This window comes from Chelonia mydas, chromosome 4, assembly GCF_015237465.2.
Source record: "Chelonia mydas isolate rCheMyd1 chromosome 4, rCheMyd1.pri.v2, whole genome shotgun sequence".
Classification (NCBI taxonomy): domain Eukaryota; kingdom Metazoa; phylum Chordata; order Testudines; family Cheloniidae; genus Chelonia; species Chelonia mydas.
In genome coordinates, this window is record NC_057852.1 from 25,768,932 (window position 1) to 25,792,184 (window position 23,253).

Below are 23,253 nucleotides of genomic sequence, written 5' to 3' on the forward strand. Positions count from 1 at the left end.
GCGCTACAGTGGAAAAAAGATCACGTAGGACACTAGTTTGCGATGATTAGCTTATCAATACGAGAAAAGCAAAAAAGGGAGAAAACAGTGTATGTGACAAGATGGTCTACTTTGCAAGCCCATCCCAAAAGGGAAATACCATCTTTGTCACTTCGCAGACCTATAACTAAGGGCATGTCTATACTACATCCCTGAGTCGACCCCAGGTTCTAGTCTCCCTGCTCCTGGCTTGGAGTCGGGGAGAAGGAAGTAGGGGCAGCTGCCCGGGTTTCTCAAGTCCCGGAGCAGGAAGCTGCCAGGCAGCAGCTCAGCTGGGAGTGGAATGCTGGGGGCAGCCAGGCTGCAGCTGCTCAGCTTTCTGGTCAACTTCACGGCTGCAGCGTGGAGTTGTGAAATTGACAAGACAGCCCACAGCCCGTGTAAGTAATGCAGCGTCTGCACAGATGCTGCGTCACCCTAACTACGCTGACGTAAGCGCTATGCCTCCCGTGGAGGTGGAGTTATTATGTCAGTATAGTACAGCACTTACGTCAGCGGGACAAGGCTGTAGTGTGTACACTGACATAATTAGGTCGACGTAAGCTGCCATCTGTCAACCTAACTGTGTAGTGTTAGAGCAGGCCATAATAATCAGGGAATGTTTCATTGCAATAATAATTGGCCAGCTGTAAAAGTTTCTTGTCACGGTTTGTTTTAGGGAAATCTGGAAGAGGAAGAGTAGGAACTTCCTTTACACACGACTCCCTCCCCCCTTTGTGATTGTTCCATTTTATTCTCTTGTAGCTCTCCTGCTTTGGTGATTCTTTTTTATATTCGGATGGATATATGTGATACATATGGAGTGTGAATGGTACTTAATTTTCTGCCCCTCCCCCCCGCCCACGCTCCTTTCCTCTAAATCACTGCAACATTTGTTTTCCAGCCTTTCCCAGATCAAGGAGAATGAGTATGCTTTGATGCTTTAAAGCTGGAGTTCACTTCCTTTGGTGCAGCCATGTAATCTCTGTAGCCAAGGGTTAAAGTTGGGCAGAAAGGGAGAAATCCTTTGTCTTTATGAATCTTTATTCCTGACCTCACGTTCCTTGGCATACTTCATGCAAAGCTGTTGTCTGTTTTATAGAGCACTGATGTTTATTGTAGTTGGCTACTTTTTAAAAAAGTTTTAAAATGTGGGCATGTTACTCTCTCGCATTGTATTTGCTTCAGGTGTACAGTTGTAAATATATTTTGGTTCATGAGTTTGACTCATTGCTGTGGTGCTGGTTGTTATGATGTGGTGCTGGTTGTTATAACAATGATTTGTTAATACAGCAGCTCTCAAAATGATTGTTTAAAGCTTTACAAGCCTGTATGTTTTGTAATATTAAAATGAACAGAAACACAGTATCTGAATCTGCCATTTCAAATATTCAGGCATGTTGTGGCAGTTTCACTTGGTGAGATTTCTCAATAAATTTTTGGGATTCACTTTGAGAAACTTTGTGAGTGGGGAAAGCTGATCAGTTGAGGAACTTGGAAAGTAAGTTTGTTTGTTTTGTGGGAGTATTAAACGTTTCTGGCATCTTTCAATTCTCTTGGCCGTAATGGCATTCTACAGAAAATGAATTTTATAATTCATACACCGCTTAAGAAAACAAAATAAATCAGACCTAAAATGTATGTATGTTCTGTTACTACTTTTATCTTTTGTAACTATAAAGTCATTTCATTGGGTCTTAAATAACTGCCCCCAGAGTAGATTTAAGTACAGTTTTTGAGGTCTGATCCTTGTAGTAAGTTTCAACAGTAATAGGAGTTCCGTTAATATTTAGAAGGCACACATTTAGGCTATGTCTGCTCTTCGAGCTCAGGGCATAATTCCCGGTTTGAAGAAATGCTGCTACATTAGCTCTCATCGAGCTCACATTCTAAACGTAAAGGGGAGACGTGACAGCAGGAGGGGCTAAACACCTTGAATACGATCCTGTCTGAGAGGTTAGGTACATAGTCGGGCCGGCTAATCCCTCCTGCCACTTGTGCCGTCGCAGCTACGCTCTGTTTTTAGTGCAAAAGCTCAATCGGAGCTGGCACAGGTATGTCTCTTTGGCTGGGAAGTACTCCCCCATCTTGAAGTCTGCACATAGCCTGAGAAGGTAAAGTAGATTTGGGGGTGAGTGGCCCCAGTGAAGTCATAGGTAGTCTGCCACTGACTTAAATGGTGCCAAAAGACTTCTGAAATTTGATAAAATTTCATTCTAGAATTCTGAAATTTGATAAAATTATTGTATTAGAAATATGTTATTAATCGGGGCCTTGATCCCACAAAGGGCTGAGCACTCCAGTCCAGTGTGCTCAGCCATCTAAAGGAATGAGTTCTATTTTGAGTGGAAATTAATTCTTTTGTGGCTCAGTCACAGGCCCCAGCTTTGCAACCACTGTGTTTAAAAATTTTTTTTAAAAAAAGGTCTAAGTGCTGTATATCTCATTAAGTAATAAGACTGAAAAAAATTAAGCAGTATTGCTAAGCTCAATCCTTGATATAACCTGCAAGCCTCCTTTGATACAATATCTGATCCAACACTAGAAATCATCTGCACCTCCCAGAAGAGAACACTGGCCCAGTAGATTATGATAGTGGAGTTTATGTTTGAGTTGTTGGACAGAGAAGTATTGAATATGCTCTGTACAGGCAGATCTGGGGATGGGTCTGGTGAAGCAGTGCTAGAGGCAGTTACAGTTGATGTCATTACTATATGATGATAATGCTCTGGGTGGTATTTCCTTTGCTGACATGCTACGTTGTGTGTGTCACCTCTCCCCTGTTTCCTATGAGCGCCGTCTCTTTTGCTTTGGTTCTTTTTCTCAAAGCTTTCTTACAACAGAAAGAAGTTAGCAAATGTTACTGGGTGATCGATGAATGTGGCTCTAGATTATTCTTAACACTGTATATTTTTTCTTATCTTACTGTACTTAATATAACTTTTCATTTTCCATCCTACAATAGGTCACTGTTTTTTAAAGAACTTGCTGTTCTTAAATTTCAGCCACTGTAGGTTTAGTATCGCCTAAATGAAGGAAAGGTATTTCTCCTGGTTTGTTACTTCATCAGTTAAAAAATGTGAACAATTAAAGCATTGGTAATGATCATTATTGATGGTGCACTCTGCCCAAAGAGCACATTATCGATGACATTGGAAAACTAATTGATAGAGCTGTTTACTAAGTAATTTGGCACATTTCTGTAATAATTCAATCTAATTCTGATGAGAAATCCCAAACCAAAATCCCTCAGTACTAAATTCTTTAAAAATTACTCAGAGAACACTTGCACAAAAACTGGAGGCTGACTTGAACCTACAAATAATGCCTCCGCCCCATGCCTGTACCTCCATCTACATCCAGGCAGCTAGATTCGCCATTGATTCTCCTTTTTCTCAGGCAGTGATGGAGGGAGGACTTCCGAGACTTGAATTTTACAAGATGAATTCAGGAATAGTGTGTAACTCCCAAACTCACTGAGTTTTTTTTCATAGACCACCACTCACATGGGATCTGTTGTCCCCACCACCTGCATCTCCTCTGTCTGAGGGCCCCAGGATGGAAGAGGTCCATGGAAAAGATAATAATTTTGGTTGTATTATCTTTTCCGTGTGAACTCCACATGGTGGATGGGCGACAATAAGCATTTCCTTACACCCACAGGTCCACCCAGTCTCCACATCCTCCCCTGTCCAGCTTGTAGAGAAGAAGGTCACCCTTAGTGTGGTCTGAAGGGGGTAGGGTAGGGTATGGTATTGCAGCCTTCTTCCCTTTTCACCTTCTGAGCGGGTAGTAGAGATCTGTGGAAGGGTCAGGGGGCATGGAACAATGAATTCAGCGTTTCCAACTCTCACAATTTTATCATGAGACTCCGTGATGCTTGGCATTTTTTTTGTAAAGCTCAGCTTCTGGAAGCAAGTTACGATGTGAGAGTCTCAGCTTTCATGTTTTTAAACACCACCCTGACTTCAGAAATGCCTTAAAACCTGTTCCTAGTACACCTAAAAGTTCAGAAACCTGCTTCCTATTCTTTTCATTTGGTGACCCCTAGTTCTTGTGTTATGAGAAGGAGTAAACAACACTTCCTTATTTGTTTTCTCCACACCAGTCATGATTTTACAGACCTCTATCATACCCCCCCCTTAGTCATCTCTTTTCCAAGCTGAAAAGTTCCAGTCTTATTAATCTCTCCTCGTACGGAAGCTGTTCCATGCCCCTAATCGTTATTGTTGCCCTTTTCTGAACCTTTTCCAATTCTAATGTATCTTTTTTGAGATGAGACAACTACATCTGCACACAGTATTCAAGATGTCGGCATACCATGGATTTATATAGAAGTAATATGATATTTTCTGTCTTCTTATCTATCCATTTCTTAATGATTCCCAACATTCTTTTTTGCTTTTGTGGCTGCACATTGAGTGGACACTGTCAGAGAACTATCCACAATGACTCCAAGATCTTTCTTGAGTTGTAAGATGTATGTCATGCTGTTTTGTCACTGCTCATATATTTGTAAGCTTGGCTTCAGCTTGACCTGTCCAAAGCACAGTGAGATCTTAACATGTCACATATTCTGTAACCTGATTGCTCCATTAGGTCCAATTTTGTCCACTCCTTTCCCACTTAATTGAAAACCATTCTGTGTTTCCCAGAAATTTTAGCCTGGTAAGTAATGTTGGTTTGGTGCTTTTGGTGGCTAGTCACCTGCCAGATTGGGTAAAAAGAGTAAACTAGATTCGTCATGTTACCCTGTTGCTATGTATTTTTTTTTTTCAGCATCATGTATGTACTGTGCGTATTTTAAACATACAAATTCAGGTATTGAACTGAGCTCTGTTCTTGTATACCTGTTTATTGAGGTTGACATATTTTGAATAGTGTCTCTATACTACTTTTTACTCTTATTTTCCCTAGCTCCTACAAGTGGATGGATATCAAACAATATGACACCGTCTGGCGCAACTGCACCAAGCGATAAGTCCGTGACTCCGCCTCAACTAACAGAGCAAGACACTTTGGTGCAGAGAGCAGAGCATATTCCAGCAGGAAAGCGCACTCCTATGTGTGCTCAGTGTAACCAGGTCATTAGGTTTGTACTCCTTTTAATGATCATTTTATCCTGAATTCTTTCTTACGACATAACCTGGTTTTGTTTTATTTTAATTATGTTCGTCACAAATGCTTTTGGGCTGCATTTCAGTCAAACAAGATTCAATGCTTTTTACCGCTTTCAGGCATGAAATCCACATGATTCATTTTAAAAAAGTGAACCTGGACCTGGTGACACAGGAAGCAAATGTGGAAGCCCTTATCTGCTCTCAATAGTCATGGGCGCTTTTAGAACCTGTTTTACTGAAAATGGGAATGTTGGCTGGGACTCGGCAAAAATAAAACCTAAACCAAATAAACAAGTTGTGACAAAATCAAACGTTCATTCAGTCAGACCCGGAAGATTAACAAGTCGAAAGGCAAATACAGGATAAGACGCAAATCAAATAAGGAATAACCAGTTTTGAATGGTTTCAGAGTAGCAGCCGTGTTAGTCTGTATTCGCAAAAAGAACAGGAGGACTTGTGGCACCTAAGAGACTAACCAATTTATCTGAGCATAAGCTTTCGTGAGCTACAGCTCACTTCATCGGATGCATCCGATGAAGTGAGCTGTAGCTCACAAAGGCTTATGCTCAGATAAATTGGTTAGTCTCTAAGGTGCCACAAGTCCTCCTTTTCAGTTTTGAATGGTACTTGGTAAGCCAGAACAATTAAATGAAAAGAGGAGGAAACGTAAGATACTCCCACACATAAGAAGAAATTTCACATTTTAATTATTGCTAGGACTATAGTAATAGTAGTTTTGGGTTTTTTTCCCCCAGTGTCCGATCTTGAAATCTGTCCAATCATAATCTAGGGCTAACCATCATGCACTTGATTGTTACAGTGTCTAGTGACTTTGAGTTGTATAATATGGATGGAAAGAAATTTCACCCAGATACATTCTGTGACTGAGATTAAGCTAAATACATTCCATTCACTTCAGTGATGTAATGATTGGTTAGAATATATAGGTAGTGATTTTTGCCTATTAGCCGATGGATCTGTCTCCAAAAGGACAGTAAACGTAGAAAGGACCACCTGATGTGAATGAGTGAACCTTCCTGGTATTCCTTCCATAAGCGGGAGGGATGGGGGGAGAAGGGTGAATTTCCTAAGAGCACGGTCCTGATCTTGGATTTAAAAAAAATTTCTTAATGTGTGGTGTTTTCTTGGTCAAATTTTAAAAAATAATCTCTCTTCTCCACCCTCCCCCCCCAAAAAAGCTGTCATTTACCTGGGCTGCTCAAGCTCGTAAACCCATGGGAAAATAATTATTTTATTAAATAATCAAGGCATTAAAAATGAGTAATCTGAAAATTTTCTTATAGCAATAATGAATGAAATATGTGCACATGTTCTAATTCAAACAGGGATATGCATTCATTCCAATTCAAATTTTATGCTGCACTATAAAAATGTAAAATGTTCACAAGTCTTATGGGTGCAATTAAAAGGGTGTATTGAAAAGTTTAGCCTCTAAAACCATGTATCATTTAACTATCTCATTACCTGGCCAATAGAAATTTCTGAATGGATCAGTATATAGTAAATTACATGCAGAAAGCCAAGCATGCCCGTCTTCCACAGCTGTGGTTATTTTGTCTTTAAGGTGTAGCACTATAATCTCTCACTTGAGAAACTGCAGCTCCCTTTAAATTATTGCTGGTTTAGCAGACATTATTGTAGCTTTATCTACACCAGTGGCTCTCACGCTCTAATCTGGAGAACCAGATGGTCACATGGTGCTATTTCACCTTGTTTCCAGCTGCTAAATCTCATTAAATGGGTTTAAACATACATTAAATGCTTTCCTAATATTACGTAGCTTGCAGTGTTCTTGGAACAGGGATTGTTTGTAATGTGAATATGCAGCTCACGGGGGCTTTGGCATATGATTAGGACCCCTAGGTACTACTGCAAGACAAACAATAATTTGTATGTAACAAGTTGCTGTAGTTACCACACGGATGATGATTGATCACAAATGAAGTGGGAGATGAGCTACATAACTGAACTGGAGAATGTGTGGTCTGTGAAACGGTCTCGGTTAAGATGTAGTCAACACAACAAAAAAATGCCCCGATCAACAGCACTTATACCATCGCCTACTGTAGATTTTCTGTGGCAGATACCTCCTTAATAAATTACAGCATAGGTTGCAGAACTGGTGGGGCCATGCAGCCTGTGCCCTGACCACTTTTTGGCCAGGTCCAACTTGATTGGTACTGCGAACCAGCATGCCAGGTTGCAATACCAGTCACTCAAATTTGTCACAACAGAGGGGCTGCCAGGCCTGATCTGAGTGGCGGTCGCAACATCACTCCCTCAAATTTGGAGGGGATGGCTAATGGGCCTGGGGAGATCAGGTTGCTGGTGGAGGGGGGTGCCTGAGAGGGGAAGAGAAGGGTCAGGTGGAGTTGCGGGGAGGGGGGAAGCTATGCCACCCCCACACTTAAATGGTGCTTTGCAGCCATTGAATTATAATGCATCTGAAAGTGATGGGTTCTGTTTTCCCACATGTGTGCAGGGGACTTGCATGTCTAACTTCCTTTTTCCTTAGTGCTAAATATTTCTTACATAAATCCCATATATTCTGGTGGAAGGATTAGTTCCTATGATGCTGGATTAAACAGCCTTCTGGACATGAATAAAAATATGGCAGTTGCAGTTCAGTTTGCATGCCGTTTTAAGCTTATTGCTACTGGGATTTATTTTAATTAGAGGAAAAGCTGGCTAGTCATGCATACATGGCACATGAGTACAGCACAGAGTAATTGTACCATATGATATTTCAGTTTGACCACTATTTATCTGTCTTTCAACAGTCAGTTGTATATCAATTCAGATTATTCGGATGCTTTTCATAGGCCAAGCTTTCATATCTTCAAATGCCAACGGAGTTCTTAAGAACAAGGATAATTTCATGTCAAGATCAACTGACAGTACAGTAATCAGTAAACTGAGTTCACCCAACATTCTCACGCTACAGTGGTTCTGGAAGATTGTGATAGCTTTTGGAGTTCAAGTTTTAACATAATTACAGTTCATGGCCTTAGTGGCAGCATTACCTACGAAAAGGTAGGAGCAGGATCAAGTGACATTCCATTGTACACCTGTTTTGCAGCCAAAATGCACTGTAGCGTTGGTTACTTTACACTAAGGCATAGAGTAACCATGGCTTGTCAAGCCAAAAAAATTGAGACATCTTATAACTTTTTAATTTATTCTCTTAATTATAGATATGTTTATCTTCCACAGACGTCAACATTTTCCAAGGTTTCATTAGATTAAACTTTTCTTTCTTCGTATAAAGATACCCAAACCAAACACAAGCTATATTTTCTGTTTAAAATATGTAATATTTGTAAAGAGGCTCTGAAAGACTTTTAATTGATAGCTCCCAAGGACTTCAGGAACTCAGTAAGTCTCTTAATACCAAGATGCTGAACTGGTTGTCACTTGGAAATCCAAATTTGTATCCCCAGGGTCTCCACTAATAATCCTGTATATTCTTGTGTGTGTAAGTGTGACGAAAGATTTATTTTTAAGATCTATTTTCTCAAAGTTTAATTATTCTGAAGGGCAAGGAGCAAAATTAAGAGTACCGTTTTTGTTGGTTTCTTATCTATAAGAAAATACAGGTCATGGGGTTTGCCAGTGACTGGAAAAGAAGAAATGTTTGGTTTTTGGACGGCCATTCTGTTAACTATCAAGCGATTGACCAGCTGAGCAGATGTGAAAATCCTTTCCATCTCCCCACCACTAAATTCCTCTGTTGGCTTGATCGTGCAGTACAATGCACATGATCACCAAGCTAGATACTGCTGGTGGACCCTCTGAATATACTGACACTGTTGTGTCTGGTTATAGTGTCAAAATAGGGAAATAGTGCTTATTTTCTGGTAAGCCTTTGCTTCTCCTTTTTATACAGCTTATGTATAGTATATTTTTATACTGCTTATTTATAAGCAGTATAAAAGTGGCTGCCTTGCAGGGTGCCGAAAGAATAAATAGTTGTCTGAGTGTAAGTTTCTACACAGCTGTAGGGTTTGCACACCTAGTCTACACAGTCATGTTTGAAAATTGGACGTGAAGTCCTTAGCGCCTCAAAACAACCTGTAAGGATGGCTCACTCAAAGCAAGCTGTGGCTTGTAGGATTGTCCTTGATTTTCATGATGGAGTGGGTGATGGTTTTATAATAAATACGACCTACAAAATTTGACCTCTTGCAGTTATAAGTCCCTTTTCGGTCCAGTGGTAAATGAATACCTTTCATTACTGCAAGCTCTCAGTACGGGATGAATGTTTTTTGATGAAACAATTTAATCCATGCCAAGATCAGGAACGCCTCCAAAATTCTGAATATCACATCTTTGTCTACTTTGCCATTTTTTTTCTGTCCTTCGAGGTTTTCTTTTTAAGGTTTTGAGTATGATTAAACTTCTAACATGTTTAAACAGTGACCCAGTTAAAAGTATGGGTTTTTGTTGTTTTTTTTTTTTTTTTTAAAGGCATGTTTCTGAACATATGTATATAGCAAGTACAAGCATACTGATGGAAAAACTTGAATCCTAAGAGACACTGTGCAGTATGCTACCATGTTTGTCTTGGGCCTGTTGGGAGGGAAAACTGCTTAGATACAATTTTATACCATTTCCTGTCCACCTGGATTCCAGCACGCTATCTGGAATGGTTAGCCTAAAAATGTCAAAACTGTGGAGAGCTAAATACACCAGATGTTGAGGTCCCTCTCCTGCTTTTATTAGAATACTTTCCTTCCACTTTGCAACTATCCAAGCCTATCATTTTAGAACAGACAAACAGAAACTTGATCCTACTGAAGCTAGAAGAACCTCTTCAGTGTCAGTCCTGTGTTAATGAATGCGTTAAATTAGCCTGTGCTGACACTGTGAGAAGAGAGCACTTTGTTGTACACAAGAACTTGTATTGTTTGATCTGTACATAACTGAAAGGGCATTGATGTAAAAAGGTGCTTGTACAGAGGCTGAAGGGTATCAGGTTAGGTCAGCGTTTGCACTATTTAGTCATCCACAAGGGAGTCTGGAGTTTGACGACACTAATTTGGTCTTCCAGGTTCAGGAACAATTTTCCAAATATTGTTTCCATTATTTCTCCGGTTGTCAAATACGGTCAGGCAATAACTTTGTAAATGAAATAAATTCTCTCCCTTTTCCAAGATGATGCATGAGCCATTTTAAATATACTTTTGTCCCATTTCCTTTGCTTTCCTCTACTGTTCGTGTTCCATCAAGAAAACAAATAAATGAGGGAAATGAAAAGAATTATCCTCAGCTTCTTTCGATGAATTTCTCCTCGTTCTACTGCCCATTTGTCTTCCCATCCTGCAGATATCCCACCCTAGCAAGCTAGTTGGAAAAATTCATCCCCATTGTTCTCCCTATCTTCCCTAATTACTTTGTTGGTAAGAAAATCTTGCCATTCTATACAAAAAATGTTCTATTCCTTACTTAATTCCCTTTAATATTTGGAATCATTGTGGTGTGGGATTTTTGATTGTTTTGTGTTTTGATGCAGGATGGAGTGCTGTATATTGAGCATGATCAGAACTAGGTTAAGTACAGCAGCAAGTTACACGATAATCTTTCAGGGTTGCAGAAAATTAAAGTTTTGTTCCAGACCCCAGTTTCCTCAAAGTTTGAATATGGTTTGAACTTAGTCTCAAATCAAAACCCTATCTTTGCTAAAAACGAATGTGTGAGTATCAAAACAAATAATTATTATAGAAAATAACCACTTTAAATATGTTTCAAAATGAATATAAATGTAACTGTATAAGGGAGAGCTTTATAAGTATAATCTGGCAAAAATTAATTTGCTAGTAGACTGGGTGGTTTTGTCCAAAACCCTGATTGACTTATCCAAATGAATATCTTACAAGTACTTCTGCATTTCTCAAATGATAATGGCTTGACATTTCCCCTTCTGGATGCAAAATGTTCTTGCCATAATTGGCTGCTGGAGAAAATGGCTGTCTCTCACGTGGAATGGTTCGTCACTGCAACAGACTCTCAGGATAAGGAAATTTATGGTATTTTTCTCTCTTGAGAAACTGATCTTATCCTTCTTGACTTCTTTGTGGAGTCAAATCTATGTTAACATTTGTAACCTTGATACACATATGTACTGAAAAAAAGTTATAATAATTTTAAATGAAATTAAATATATTTTGCAATGGCTAGAAATCATTTGGAAGATCTTATAACGAGGTCTTATAAAATAGTAACCTTTTTTCTAGCAATCACTTCAGTGTTATGGCACTATATTTAATGGAGTTCAAAATAAGATGTGAAAGAAAAGACATTAGTGTTGTTGTGAACAAAGATCATTCCAGGCATTACTGAAATGCAGTGAAATGGGCACAGAATTGTTCAGTGTTTCATTGGAGATTGTTGTAGGTAAGAGATGTTAACCAGCAAAGGTTTGTTGTTCGTACTAATGTCACATGGTTAATTTGGATAGACATTTACAGTTGTCCGTGTTGCCCCTGTCCCTTTCAGTTGCACTGCATTGGCTAAACTAGTCCCTTCTCCTTTAACCAGGGGACCTTTCCTGGTGGCTTTGGGGAAATCCTGGCATCCAGAGGAGTTTAACTGTGCTCACTGCAGAACCTCTATGGCTTACGTTGGGTTTGTGGAAGAGAAGGGGGCTCTCTATTGCGAGATCTGCTATGAGAAGTTCTTTGCCCCTGAATGTTCTCGATGCCAGAGGAAGATACTTGGAGTAAGTAATCAAACTGTGTGTGCATGGTTTAAATTAGTATGTTTAAAGGTGAATATTAACCACAGCCTTTTCCTCATTTTTGTAATGGATTAGTTGCTGTTAGGGAACACTTTATTGCAGATTCACTCTGTAGCACCAATACAGCTGTCGTCATATACACGTAGGCTACAGTTCTATATTCTAGTCCCATGCCGATAATGGACATTACCAGTTTATCTCCAGCACTCTTTGAGGAGAGACATTGCAGCCTCCCCCTTGCCAGAAACCTGGACCCCAGGCCTTGCTTCTGGCTTTGCCTCTTCGGAGTTCATCTTCTCTCTCCCAGTTGCCCATCGGTAACTGCTGCAGTTCTTTGATTGAAGTGAAAGGATATTTTATTGGTGGTTTTTGACAGAATTGACAAAATAATTGTACAATATGTAAAAATGATTATGCCTCGCTGAGTACTACAGAACATGTCATTTGTCTGGCACTAGGCATAAGATAAAATATCAAAATGTTCCCTCGAGTGTGGTAGGTAGAAAAGCCCTTGCTCGTCTCACAGCCTAAAGTTTCCAATTCCAACCCTTTGACCCAGAAAGATAAGAGTCTGTTCCCCGGTGTCGCTGGAAATGGTCAGCATACATCTCATTGCTTTAGCAGTCCAAGTTTCAAGTCACATTTGGCATTACATCATCTTTCAAAACCTAACAAAATTGTCATAATGTCCTTTGTGATGTCCCCTAATTAACTTTTCCCTATCTTCACGAATATTAATTTATATTTGTCTGAAATCAGTGGGACTGCTCACACAGTAAGGTACTACTCAACGTGAATAAGGGAGACAGAATCTGCCCCAAAATCTGTTTGGGGACCCTAGCAGGGGGCCGTGGTACTGTTAAGCTTGTTGAACTTCAGTTCTGCATGCGTCCTCCAGAGTATTACAAGAGTATCCCTGAAACAATGGAGTAACCAAATTGATCTTGGCTTTGGGATTTTTTGTTGCTTTAATTTTTGACAGCTGCCAAAGACTTGAAATAACACGTTGATATTTTGAGATGATAATTTAAACAGTTCTTCATCAGAGATGAAGAACGGGAGAGACATTTTTTAAAAATGCAGTAGTTTATAATGCATGTCAGCAAAAATTTATGCTCATGTTAATTTATTTAATAAGATCCTCATGTAACATTGCAGAGAAAACATAAAAACAAAGTGTTTTTTACAACAGTACAGAACATGATCACCCCTATTCACTCATCATATCAACATCACTTATTAATACCCCTTTTTCTTACCCCAACAGGAAGTAATCAATGCTTTGAAACAAACTTGGCATGTTTCCTGTTTCGTATGTGTGGCCTGCCATAATCCCATTCGCAATAATGTCTTCCATTTGGAAGATGGGGATCCCTATTGTGAGACAGGTGAGCAGCGACAAAATGACCAATGTTTTCGATAAAACAAACCCTTTCACTTTGACGGAAGCTTTCCCACTAGTTCTCATAAGAATGTATTTATTTCATCTTATCCAACAAACTAGCACCTTTGAGTCGGGGGCTGGATTTTGCCTCAGTGAAGTCAGTTGGAATTTAGCTATTGACTTCATTAGGAATAGGCTCTTCGTCGTAGTTTCATTTAGTTGCTGTTCTTGCTAAGTTCCCAGATGTAGGTATAGATAACACAACAAAATGCTAATTCTCAAGAGATTTTCATGTTGGTTTTTATGAGAACCCATATCTCTTCATTCACTTGAAATAGGGATTAAATGAGCAAATACTGTGGGAAGTAGTGTGTGTTACCAGGAGTAGTCTTACTGATGGCAATAAGGCTACTTCTGGTCGTAAGTGATCTGTGCAGGAGGAAGTGCTTTGCAGGATCAAGAATAACATCTGTAGAACACAAGCTTAAGATCAAAAAGGCTGGTAGGAATAAAAATACAGTGAGTTGATTATAGCTCTTGAAAATCTAAAGACCAGTATTAATGTGAAAAACAGTCTCCTTTGAACTTCCCTTTTTCACATTTTCAGCCAAACCATTTCCTTGAAGGAGTGAATAATTTCATTTATTTTCTTTGCTTTCCTAGTTTGTTGAAAACTTTCCACATAGATTCCCTCTCTAGGAAAGAAATGGGATGGTATTTATAATAAACATTCACAAAATGTGAAAGAAATAATTGACAAAAGGTTCGATGTTGTGTGGTTTTTTTCTTGCATGGTATTTAAACCATATTAGAAACGTCACCAGTGGGGCCTTTTCATGGTTTCCCCCCGCCCTGTAATGTACAGTGTGATTTCACTAATAGGAGTATTAGGGTGAGTAGCTTGGGCAGGAGAGAGTGAAAAGCAGATTGATTGGGAAGAGACCTGGGGTGAATCTTGTCTCCACTCAAGTAGTGGCAAAACTCTCATTGATTTCATTGGAGCCAACATTTCAGCTCTGGTTGTTAGCAGAGTTGTTCAAAGCAATGCAGAAATGGTGAAGGGGAGCTAAAGATCAGCACGGCCGAGGAAGATTCTGCTGCCAGGATTGATTTGGTTACGCGGAGGAGAGGAGTACACACTAGCCTCCCCATAACAGTGTCAGAAGTACTGCAGCATCTTGCTGCTGTTGAATCATGGGAGTATCCTGTGGAATGGAATATTGACAGATGCGTAGTCTTGTCAAGTATGACAGTGTTGTTGAAATGTCATCCTCTGGGAGTCTGAAGTCCCTAAACTTAGAAACACTTGACAGTCTCTAAATAGAGTGATCAAAACTAGTATTAAAGTAATCAATAACTCACCTCGAGGTGGAGAATTCATGACTGCATTTGTTCTGCTGATATTGAATTCTTGCTCCTATCAAGTGATCCTCCATGTTACAGAATGCGTTGATTGGTGCTACTTTACAAGCCTTCCCAGCTCAAATGCTCACTCTTCTGAGCTACAGGCAGATAGATATTGAAACACGGTGCCATTATTATCAGCATGACACATGTGGTAGTAAGCTTACTTGTGAGCCGCAAGGTTGTTAGTACAAGTCCGCTTTGACACATCCTGAGGTTGCAGGTACGACTGTCAGGACCAGGGGTGGAAGTGCTATGTAGTAAAAGCACTGGGTTTCTAATGAGATGTTAAACGGAGGGGTTGGCTGAGCAATCGGTATGAACTTGCTGAACACAGAGCACTTTCAGCTACTTCTGTGTGAAGAACGCTGCATAGAAGAAACTGTTATACCACAGTTTCTGGAGGGTGAAAGGGAAAGAAAGCTGAAGCCTTCCATTATGCCTTTGCTACTGCTCTCTTTCTTCCAAAGGAAAATCTGTAACTTTTTGGCACTGTAAGCAGGAGCCAAGTTAAAAAGGGCTCTGACTATTGTAAGATTGAAGCAATTGAAGCAATATGTTTGTGACACTAGGGTCACAGTCAGGATTTACAGGTCCTGTGAGATGGAGAAGTACTGTACTATTTGATGTTTTCACCAACTTTCCCCACTACACACACACTATTATTATTTTTTCCCAGCATCGAGATCCTGGACTAATAAAAAGGATACATCCCTCTTGCCACTGTCAGTCAGTGAAGGGCTTTACTGCTCCAATATGTTTGTGCTTACAACCTGCTTTTAAGCATCTTGTTTTAGAGCACTGTTTTAGGGGATCCAAAGCAGAAATCTGCCCCTTTGCCTTTTCACATGGGAAAAGGCACCTGTTGGCTCTGAGTTCTCCAGCGGGCATTAGAGAGACTCAGCACGTCCATGTTGCCGAGTAGAGAAACAAAATCTACTTTCTCACTGCTTGCCACTCCTTCCCGGGTTCCCTAAGAACAGTCCTCAAACATCTCTTCTCCGTCAGTGCCACAATGTTGCCAAAAAGAATGAAGTCTGAAATTCCAATATAGCTGTCACTTTGTCTAATTCGTCTCATGGAAACTTAGTGTTCCATGACACATGGTACCTTTGGCATCATGATGCAGTGATCCAAAACCCATTAAAGCTACCTCACTGTTCTTGTTCTGGACCTGAACATTTATTTTTTTCCTTATGCTTGGCTGTTGGGGGTGGGGAGTAGGGATGGGTCTGAAATGAAAGAAAACTTAAACTAATTCAGGGTGAAAGTTGGCCCTGTGCAGCGGAGCAACACGACATCGGATGTAAAAGATGCATAGCACTTGAGGTGACCTTTGCACAGGGGTGAGTTTCACTCTTTGAGAGGAGACTATCAGAGCCAATACTGACCTTCATATATTTACAAATGTTGGTTAGATGCACATTGTATTGTAATGAACATACAGCAGGATACAAAGTTAGAGTGAGAGATTCTAGGCAAAATCTGATTTTGTTTTTTTTAAAAACACTCTGCTCAACATGAGCAAACCACAATGGGTGGAATAACTTAAAAGGAAACTATTTAAAAATCCAGTTTGGTCAAAAGTGTTGGTCTTTGTTTAGAGAAGAACTGGAGAGCAAATATGTATATATTTTTGAAGTGTGAGTGGTTTTGTATTGGAGTGTAGCTTAAAGAAACTCATTTAAGAAGGAAATACACCCGTGCCGAGGGCCAGCGTGAGGCCTATGCACCATGCAAAGTCTCAAAATAGGGATTGAGGGGGACTTAAGGAGTGCATAGGCCTTGTTCTGGTCCTCTGCATGGGGTGAATTTCACCCTTAACACACTATTGGACTCGAAGTGAAAACACAGAAGGAAGAAAAGAGAGATGAAGAAGGAAAGATTAAGAAATAGAAAGGAAAGGGAGTGAGCATGAGCTGGTGAGAGGAAGGGGTATTTCGTATCTCTCAGGCCCCTATTTAGTTTATCCACCCCCTGAATGCTTCGTCCAGAAACTTGGCAGGTGGTAATATAAACACAGTATCCTCTCCTGAAAAACAAAATGATTTCGAAAGGAAATTCTTGCATTTCCACTCATGCTTCATGCTTTCTGTGGTACAGATTACTATGCCCTCTTTGGTACCATGTGCTATGGCTGTGAATTCCCCATTGAAGCTGGAGACAGATTTCTTGAAGCCCTGGGCCACACCTGGCACGACACCTGCTTTGTGTGCTCGGTAAGTAAAATTATTTCACATTTTAAACAAATCAGTAGCAGCAGTGCTTGTGCTAACCTGAGCAATGTGAGAGTAACAGCTAAAATGTCACTTAATCCTCCTAACCCAAACAAAAAGTACTTTCACGGTTGTTTGGAAGGTGTGTTGCTATTGTGGTATTTTGGCACTCTTAGAGATCTTGGCCATGTGTGCTAGCATTTAACCCTTCATGTTGACCCTTCTGGAATATAGCATTAAAAGTCCATAAAGGAAGATGTCATATTTCTAAAATGGCAAGAGTATTGTTTGTGTTCAGTTTCACATATACCGGAGGTTTTTTAACTCAGATATACGAGTTTACAACTCACTGTTCTACTGCATTCTCCTGTAATAATACCCCCAGTGTAGATCATCGTGTATTCGCTAAACATCAAATGCCTCTGTCTCATTTTCTTTCATGTTCTGCTTTATACTGTGCAGATCCTTTATATATGGAAATTCTGCTTCAGTTAAGTTAACCTTTTAGGGGTTTTATTCTTATTTGAACCCTGTTTCAAATAAACTTTGATGTCTCTTCTTTGTATTCCAAAGATAAATGTATTGAGACAACGACAAACCTATTGCAGCTGAAATGAAAGCATATCTCTGTCTATCATCTTTGTTTGTATTGCACGAACAGGAAAAGTTACAATAAGGATGTGATTTTAAAAAGTGCTCAGCATTGCCCTAATTCTGCTCTTACCAAAGTAAATCAGAAAGTTCCCATTTACTTAAATGGGAACAAGTTTTGACCAACACTAACACTTTTTAAATATCCCACCCTGAAAGCATGTTCCTGAGCAATGGGTAATAATCCTTATTCCATGATTGTGTGCATCAATCACGTGATGATTATTTCACATTCAGAATAATTCTCTGAGTGGTTTTTTGTTTTTGTTTTTTTCCAACCCTATTTCAGGTCTGTTGTGACAGTTTGGAGGGTCAGACGTTCTTCTCTAAAAAGGATAAGCCCCTGTGCAAGAAGCATGCTCACTCAGTGAACTTCTGAAGCTTAGGCCACGTATCGTTAACCAACATAAGGAATGGAGAAGGTTGAATTTCATCAGATGTCCATTTTCAATCGGCTAATAAACTATTTATATAAGATTTTACAATGGAAGAGAAAAGTGGGAACTTTGGGCTTTTTACATGGGAAGGTTGAGAGTATTTATCAGTGAACATTTTTGAATCAGTAAAAAGAGAAGGAGGGAGATCTGTATTCCAAGAGTAAATTATTGAGTGTAAAAATACACACCTCACAGCATATTATTGTATTGATCTCATGATTTTTTTTATGGCCAAGGTTATATTTGTTGAAATATCAGAAATGGGGCTTCCAGGTTTAGAGAGGTGATAAAATGAAACTTGCTTTTGCTGGTATTCGGGGGGGAAGCATCAGATATATATTCATCATTTTATAGGAAAGAATTTAAAAAAAAAAAAAAAGGAATGAAATCAAAGATAAAAATTGGGATATGTGGGTCATAATTAATGCATGAAATCTTTTCTGTGATAACCATATTCCGTAAGCCCAGGTTACGTTTATATGGCGTTTTTGTCTTTGGTAATCAAGTCTTGAGCAGATCTGCAAAGAGCATGGCAGAGATTTTTACATGGCCACCAAATGGTGGAATTGCTACTGTGCTGGAAAATAGGCATCTAAAAGATGCCCTTTGAGCCACTAGAGAAAACACATGGGACCTACTCTTCAAAATGTGGCACATACCACCAAAATGCTCGCCAACAAAAGTCAGGGTGTGAAATTGCATTTTAAGGTACTCAGTAGTCCTACGCTTTAACTTCTAGTAGTATGGAGGCAATGTTGTAAAGCAGCTTAAAATATTTACAGTTTTCTAGATATTGGTGGGTTGGACTAAAACACCAGAGCGGGGAGCAGACTGGGCAATTTTTAAGGCTCAGAAAATAATTTTAGTAGGACTGATATTGCTTTTGAAATAACTAGAGTCTGGAGAGCTGGGGCTCAAATAAATACTTCCAGTGGAGATACTGTACACAGCACGTGTTTGGGAAGGGGATGGATGCGGACAGGTTTAAAATGTACTGTAGTTTCTGCAAGTGAAAATGTGTATTTTAGAGCAGGAGAGATGAAAAACTTTTCAATAGATTCCCCCACCCCACCCCACCCCACCCCCCCGGCCGCTTGGAATTATACTGCAGTTAACTCACATTAAACATTTATTGTAGTGATTCTTCTTAACCTCCTTTCCCCCCACCCCTTTGTGGACCAGGATTTGGAATTTCCCAGTTGCTAAGAAATTCTAGACCCACAGTCTGGAGGGGCTAATACTGCTGCGTTATGCAGCAGTTTTATCCTTTAATTTGTGCTTTGTCTATTTGTATTATAAACACACACGCACGCTTCGAACTAAAGTCACTGTTAAGTAATTAATATTAAATGGTGAAACAAGTTATATAAACAAGCACACACAAAAAGGAACTATATGACTATTAATGTTTTTAATAGGTGAGATTCTAGTAGGGGCACTTTATAAGGAATGCTGTATCTCTCACTGAATATTTATTATTTTGGTTAGGAATATTCCACATTGGTATCTTTTTGATTTCACTTTTAAGGAAGCCTTGCTTATTTACTTCCAGAATTTTTAGGTGTCTATTTTTTTTTTGACTGCAGGCTTGATGTAGTTCAATTGGGGACTTTACAACTTCCAAAAGTATTTTTCATGTGGGATATCCTCAACAAACAGTGTTCTGCTTTTGAGCAAATGTGAGAATCGTCTAGGGTCAATCCTGCCTTCTGGAACATAGCAGATGTATCAGAAACTGCATTATAACTTAGAAAATCAGCAACTGTGCTTTTTACGTGCATGCTCTGTAAGTGATTTCTCAAAATATGCCTGTTGGAGGGCAGGACTGAATTTAAATGTTTTGAGGTGAAAGTGGGTTTAGAGTTGCATAATTGAACCATGATGGCAGACTTTTCCAAGTTCAGTTACATCAAGCCGACAGCTTTATCTGTAAATATAATAATGAATGCTTAATAGAAGATTATCACAATTTTAAAGGTAATTGCTGGGTAGTGGGTGCAATATGTGTTGATCCATTCAGTAGTCTTTCCCTGCTGTGTGTGCTGAAACAATAGCATTTTCTATTCATATGAATGGTTTTGCAAACAGCAGTAAAGGGAAAATACTTCCATTTACAGATTACAGTTGCTCAAACCTCTCTGTTTTTGCCTTGTTTTGTTTAAAAAAAAAAATGAGTTAAAGAAGCCTGGTGATTTGCTTGCTTGCTTTCTTTATGCTTTTGCTTCTACTTTTGACTTCACATTTTCAAATTTCATAAGACAAACTCTGTTCCTGTTACCAGTTTTGATTCTAAATAAAGATGTATGAAAAGCAGTCTGCAAAGCAATATCATGATGTATACGTATTAATAAACAGCTTTGGAGTTATATTTATTTTGTTGGGTGGTGGTTGTTTTTTGTCTTCGGATTTTTTTTTAAGGTCACACAAGAGAAGCAGAAATGTAGCCCAGAACAATACCACGACCCTATTCATATTAATTGAGCATTCTTTATTTCAAAATACTGGCCAGAGTAGAATATTTTGCAGTGTATTTGCAAGTGTGTTTGGCATTTTTCCCTAGGTTGAGGCTTTTCATAGCAATACTATCTCCCATGACGAGCATTATCTGATACTGTATTTAGCCTTGGTACAAAGCATTCTCTGCTTTCACCTGGGGATACTTAACCATCTACTGTAACATGGTCAATTACTTCATGATAAAGCAGCCTCATAAGAGTCTCATGAGCTGGATATCTCTTAAATAGGCAAATGCACTGTTGTTTTTCTGTCTTTATTTGTACAAGCAGAAAAAATACTGCACATGGCTATATAAAATTTAGATACAACTTTACAGGAATTTTGTCTCTGCTGCAGTGTTTAGGCTATGAATGAGACAAATGCAAGTCTATTTGCAAACAGTATATTAAACTCCAGAAGCCAAACTCTTAAAGACATCAAGTCAAAATTGACATTTTAATGGGAGAGGTTTGGTTTCTATCAATCACAACATCATTTAACATTAAAATGCACCGACAAAAATAAGAGATCTGTCATTCATTCATTAAGAAACTGTAATCTAGTGTAAGATTTATAGGCTAAAAACTCAACAGCATGTTTTCACAATAAATCCCCTTTCACTGCTCAACCCAGAACAAGTCTCTCTGTCACTCAAAACGTTTGCCGATCAAAATGCCCTGTATAAGATCTTCAAAGGTTTTCTCACAAAATTGCATATAAATCCTTTTACCAGCAAAAGCTTAGTATAGGTTTGTGTTTTACTTTCTTGGGGCATTGGTTAATTTCTTGTGCTCAGACAAGATCTTGGTTATATCAGAAACACATAGGGCCTAATTTATTATTAGCAGTCTGGTGTTAATTAGGGGGAATTACCAGAAATAGTTTGCTTGATGGAAATTTATTATCGGATCACACTTTACTGATGGCAAAATAGGAGTCACTGAAAGAATGCAGCTCCTACTCATAACCAACTAATTAATAAGGTGCCAAAATTCCTCTGAGAAGGGTTTGGTCCTAACTATGGGAACCTAACAGGGCAAATGGTTCCTATCCAATATTTAAAATTTTAAAGGGGAAAAGAGGGAGGAGGAGAAATTGCTGCCCAGCAAAAGTCCCAAAAGTGGCATGGCGTTTACTTGCACTTATAAATGAAAGCATTTAACTCAGTTCCTAGGCTTATTAGAACACTCGTTTTCCCTTTTATGCAGACAGAAAAACAGCTGCAAATTTATTATCTTACTTGGCGTCTGAACTTGATTTTCAGTTTTCCTTGTGTATATCATACATTATGGCAATGCTTTATGAATAGGACTTAAGAAATAACAGACTATTGTACTGAATTTTATTCCCATTTAAAAACTCTCCATTTTTTATGTAATGGCTTAAAAGGTAAAGCTCAGAGTAAGTTGCAAATTTATATTAATGATTGATACGTAAGGTCTGGCTTCTACACTTTTAATACACCTAAATGTTTGCTATATAAGGCCGTTTGGGAATAGAAAAGCACTGTCAGTTATTAGCAATAACTGTGGTTCAGTGGAAGGCATATTCAAGGAATACGTTTTCTTTACATCTGAACAGAATATTATAATGCAGTGGCGTGCAACCAAAACCTTGCTTACTCTGTTATAAACTAAAGAATAAAAAAATCACAGTGGAATAAAAAAACTGGAGCTGGCTGATCTGAAAAAATATTCTGGGTGAGATTTTTGAAGTGCCAAAGAGATTTAGGAGCACATGTGCCATTGCAAATCATTAGAATTTATGCTCCAGATGGCTTAGGAATTTAGAAGAGTCATGCCCTTCATCTTGTGTGTTTTAAAAGACTTCTGCTGTATTATGAAACCAAGCACTGTGTTTTGAGTTTTTCACACTTTCCAAACACACAGGACCTTTTTAAAACACTCACACCTGTACTTTACCTTTCCTACCTACTAGAAAGCACTATTGTTTTTTTATTTGCTTAAAATGCTTAAGTAAAAGATAATCCCATCAGGTGTGTCTTTATTTTTCTTCCCAGTACACCAATGAAATGTCAAATGTTCCTTTGGTAAATATAAATCTGAACTGAGCTTTGGTGAGTCATTCATCATAATGTCATGTTTTTCCTTCCTTGAAGTTTCCATTATTTGATTCAGCTCTTTGAACATAACCTTACCTCCCATGTGAAGTCCTGTGTCCTCTTGAAGTATATCAGGCAACAGGACAGCAAAACTATGTGCTGGGTCAAATTTATTAATGGCACAATTTTCGTGCAGTCCCAGTGAAGCAAATCACCAGTAACTCCATTGTAGTCTCACTGGTTTTATTCTCATGTGTAGCCTTTAAGTGTGATCAGAAGTAGGCCCTTTTGTCTGGATCTTCAGCTGATGTAAATCTGTGTATTCCCATTTAAGTAAATGGAGAGATGCCAGTTTTTACTTGCTAAGGATCTGGCCCATTGTCTTTAACAGGATCTACACTAAAGATGAATTTGCTTAATGAAATCATTTTAAGACTAGGTGACAAGATACAAACAACCGAGCACCATGACACTTAGACACTTCCAGTGTCATTTAAAAGATACGAGATTTTTCATACAGCATATTTCATCTCCTGAAGCTTTGATTTTTTTACGTCTGTAGACAGGGTCTAAAATATAAATGAGAAGACAGCTTAGGTTAATTGTGAGAAAAGCTTGTACATAACTGATATTTAATATAGCTAGTGTAACTGTTTTGGGGATACTGATTCAGTGACATTTAACTTCAGGACCAGGTAAGTATGTACT

At 38.9% G+C, this 23,253-nt stretch overlaps 1 protein-coding gene across 15 annotated transcripts in view; it reads left to right on the forward strand.

Moving 5' to 3' along the window:
* PDLIM5 (PDZ and LIM domain 5) overlaps positions 1-20,142 on the forward strand; it is a 182,918-nt gene extending 162,776 nt beyond the window's left edge. For 14 of the 15 annotated variants that reach the window (XM_007063004.4, XM_037896913.2, XM_037896915.2 and 11 more), the window contains 5 exons: positions 4,936-5,110; positions 11,697-11,877; positions 13,163-13,283; positions 16,787-16,902; positions 17,840-20,142. In XM_007063004.4, the coding sequence (XP_007063066.2) occupies positions 4,936-5,110; positions 11,697-11,877; positions 13,163-13,283; positions 16,787-16,902; positions 17,840-17,929 (683 nt within the window). In that variant the 3' untranslated portion in view covers positions 17,930-20,142. The remainder of the gene's footprint in view (positions 1-4,935; positions 5,111-11,696; positions 11,878-13,162; positions 13,284-16,786; positions 16,903-17,839) is intronic. The other variant, XM_037896916.2, reaches the window with a different exon arrangement.
* Positions 20,143-23,253: the final 3,111 nt, after the last annotated feature.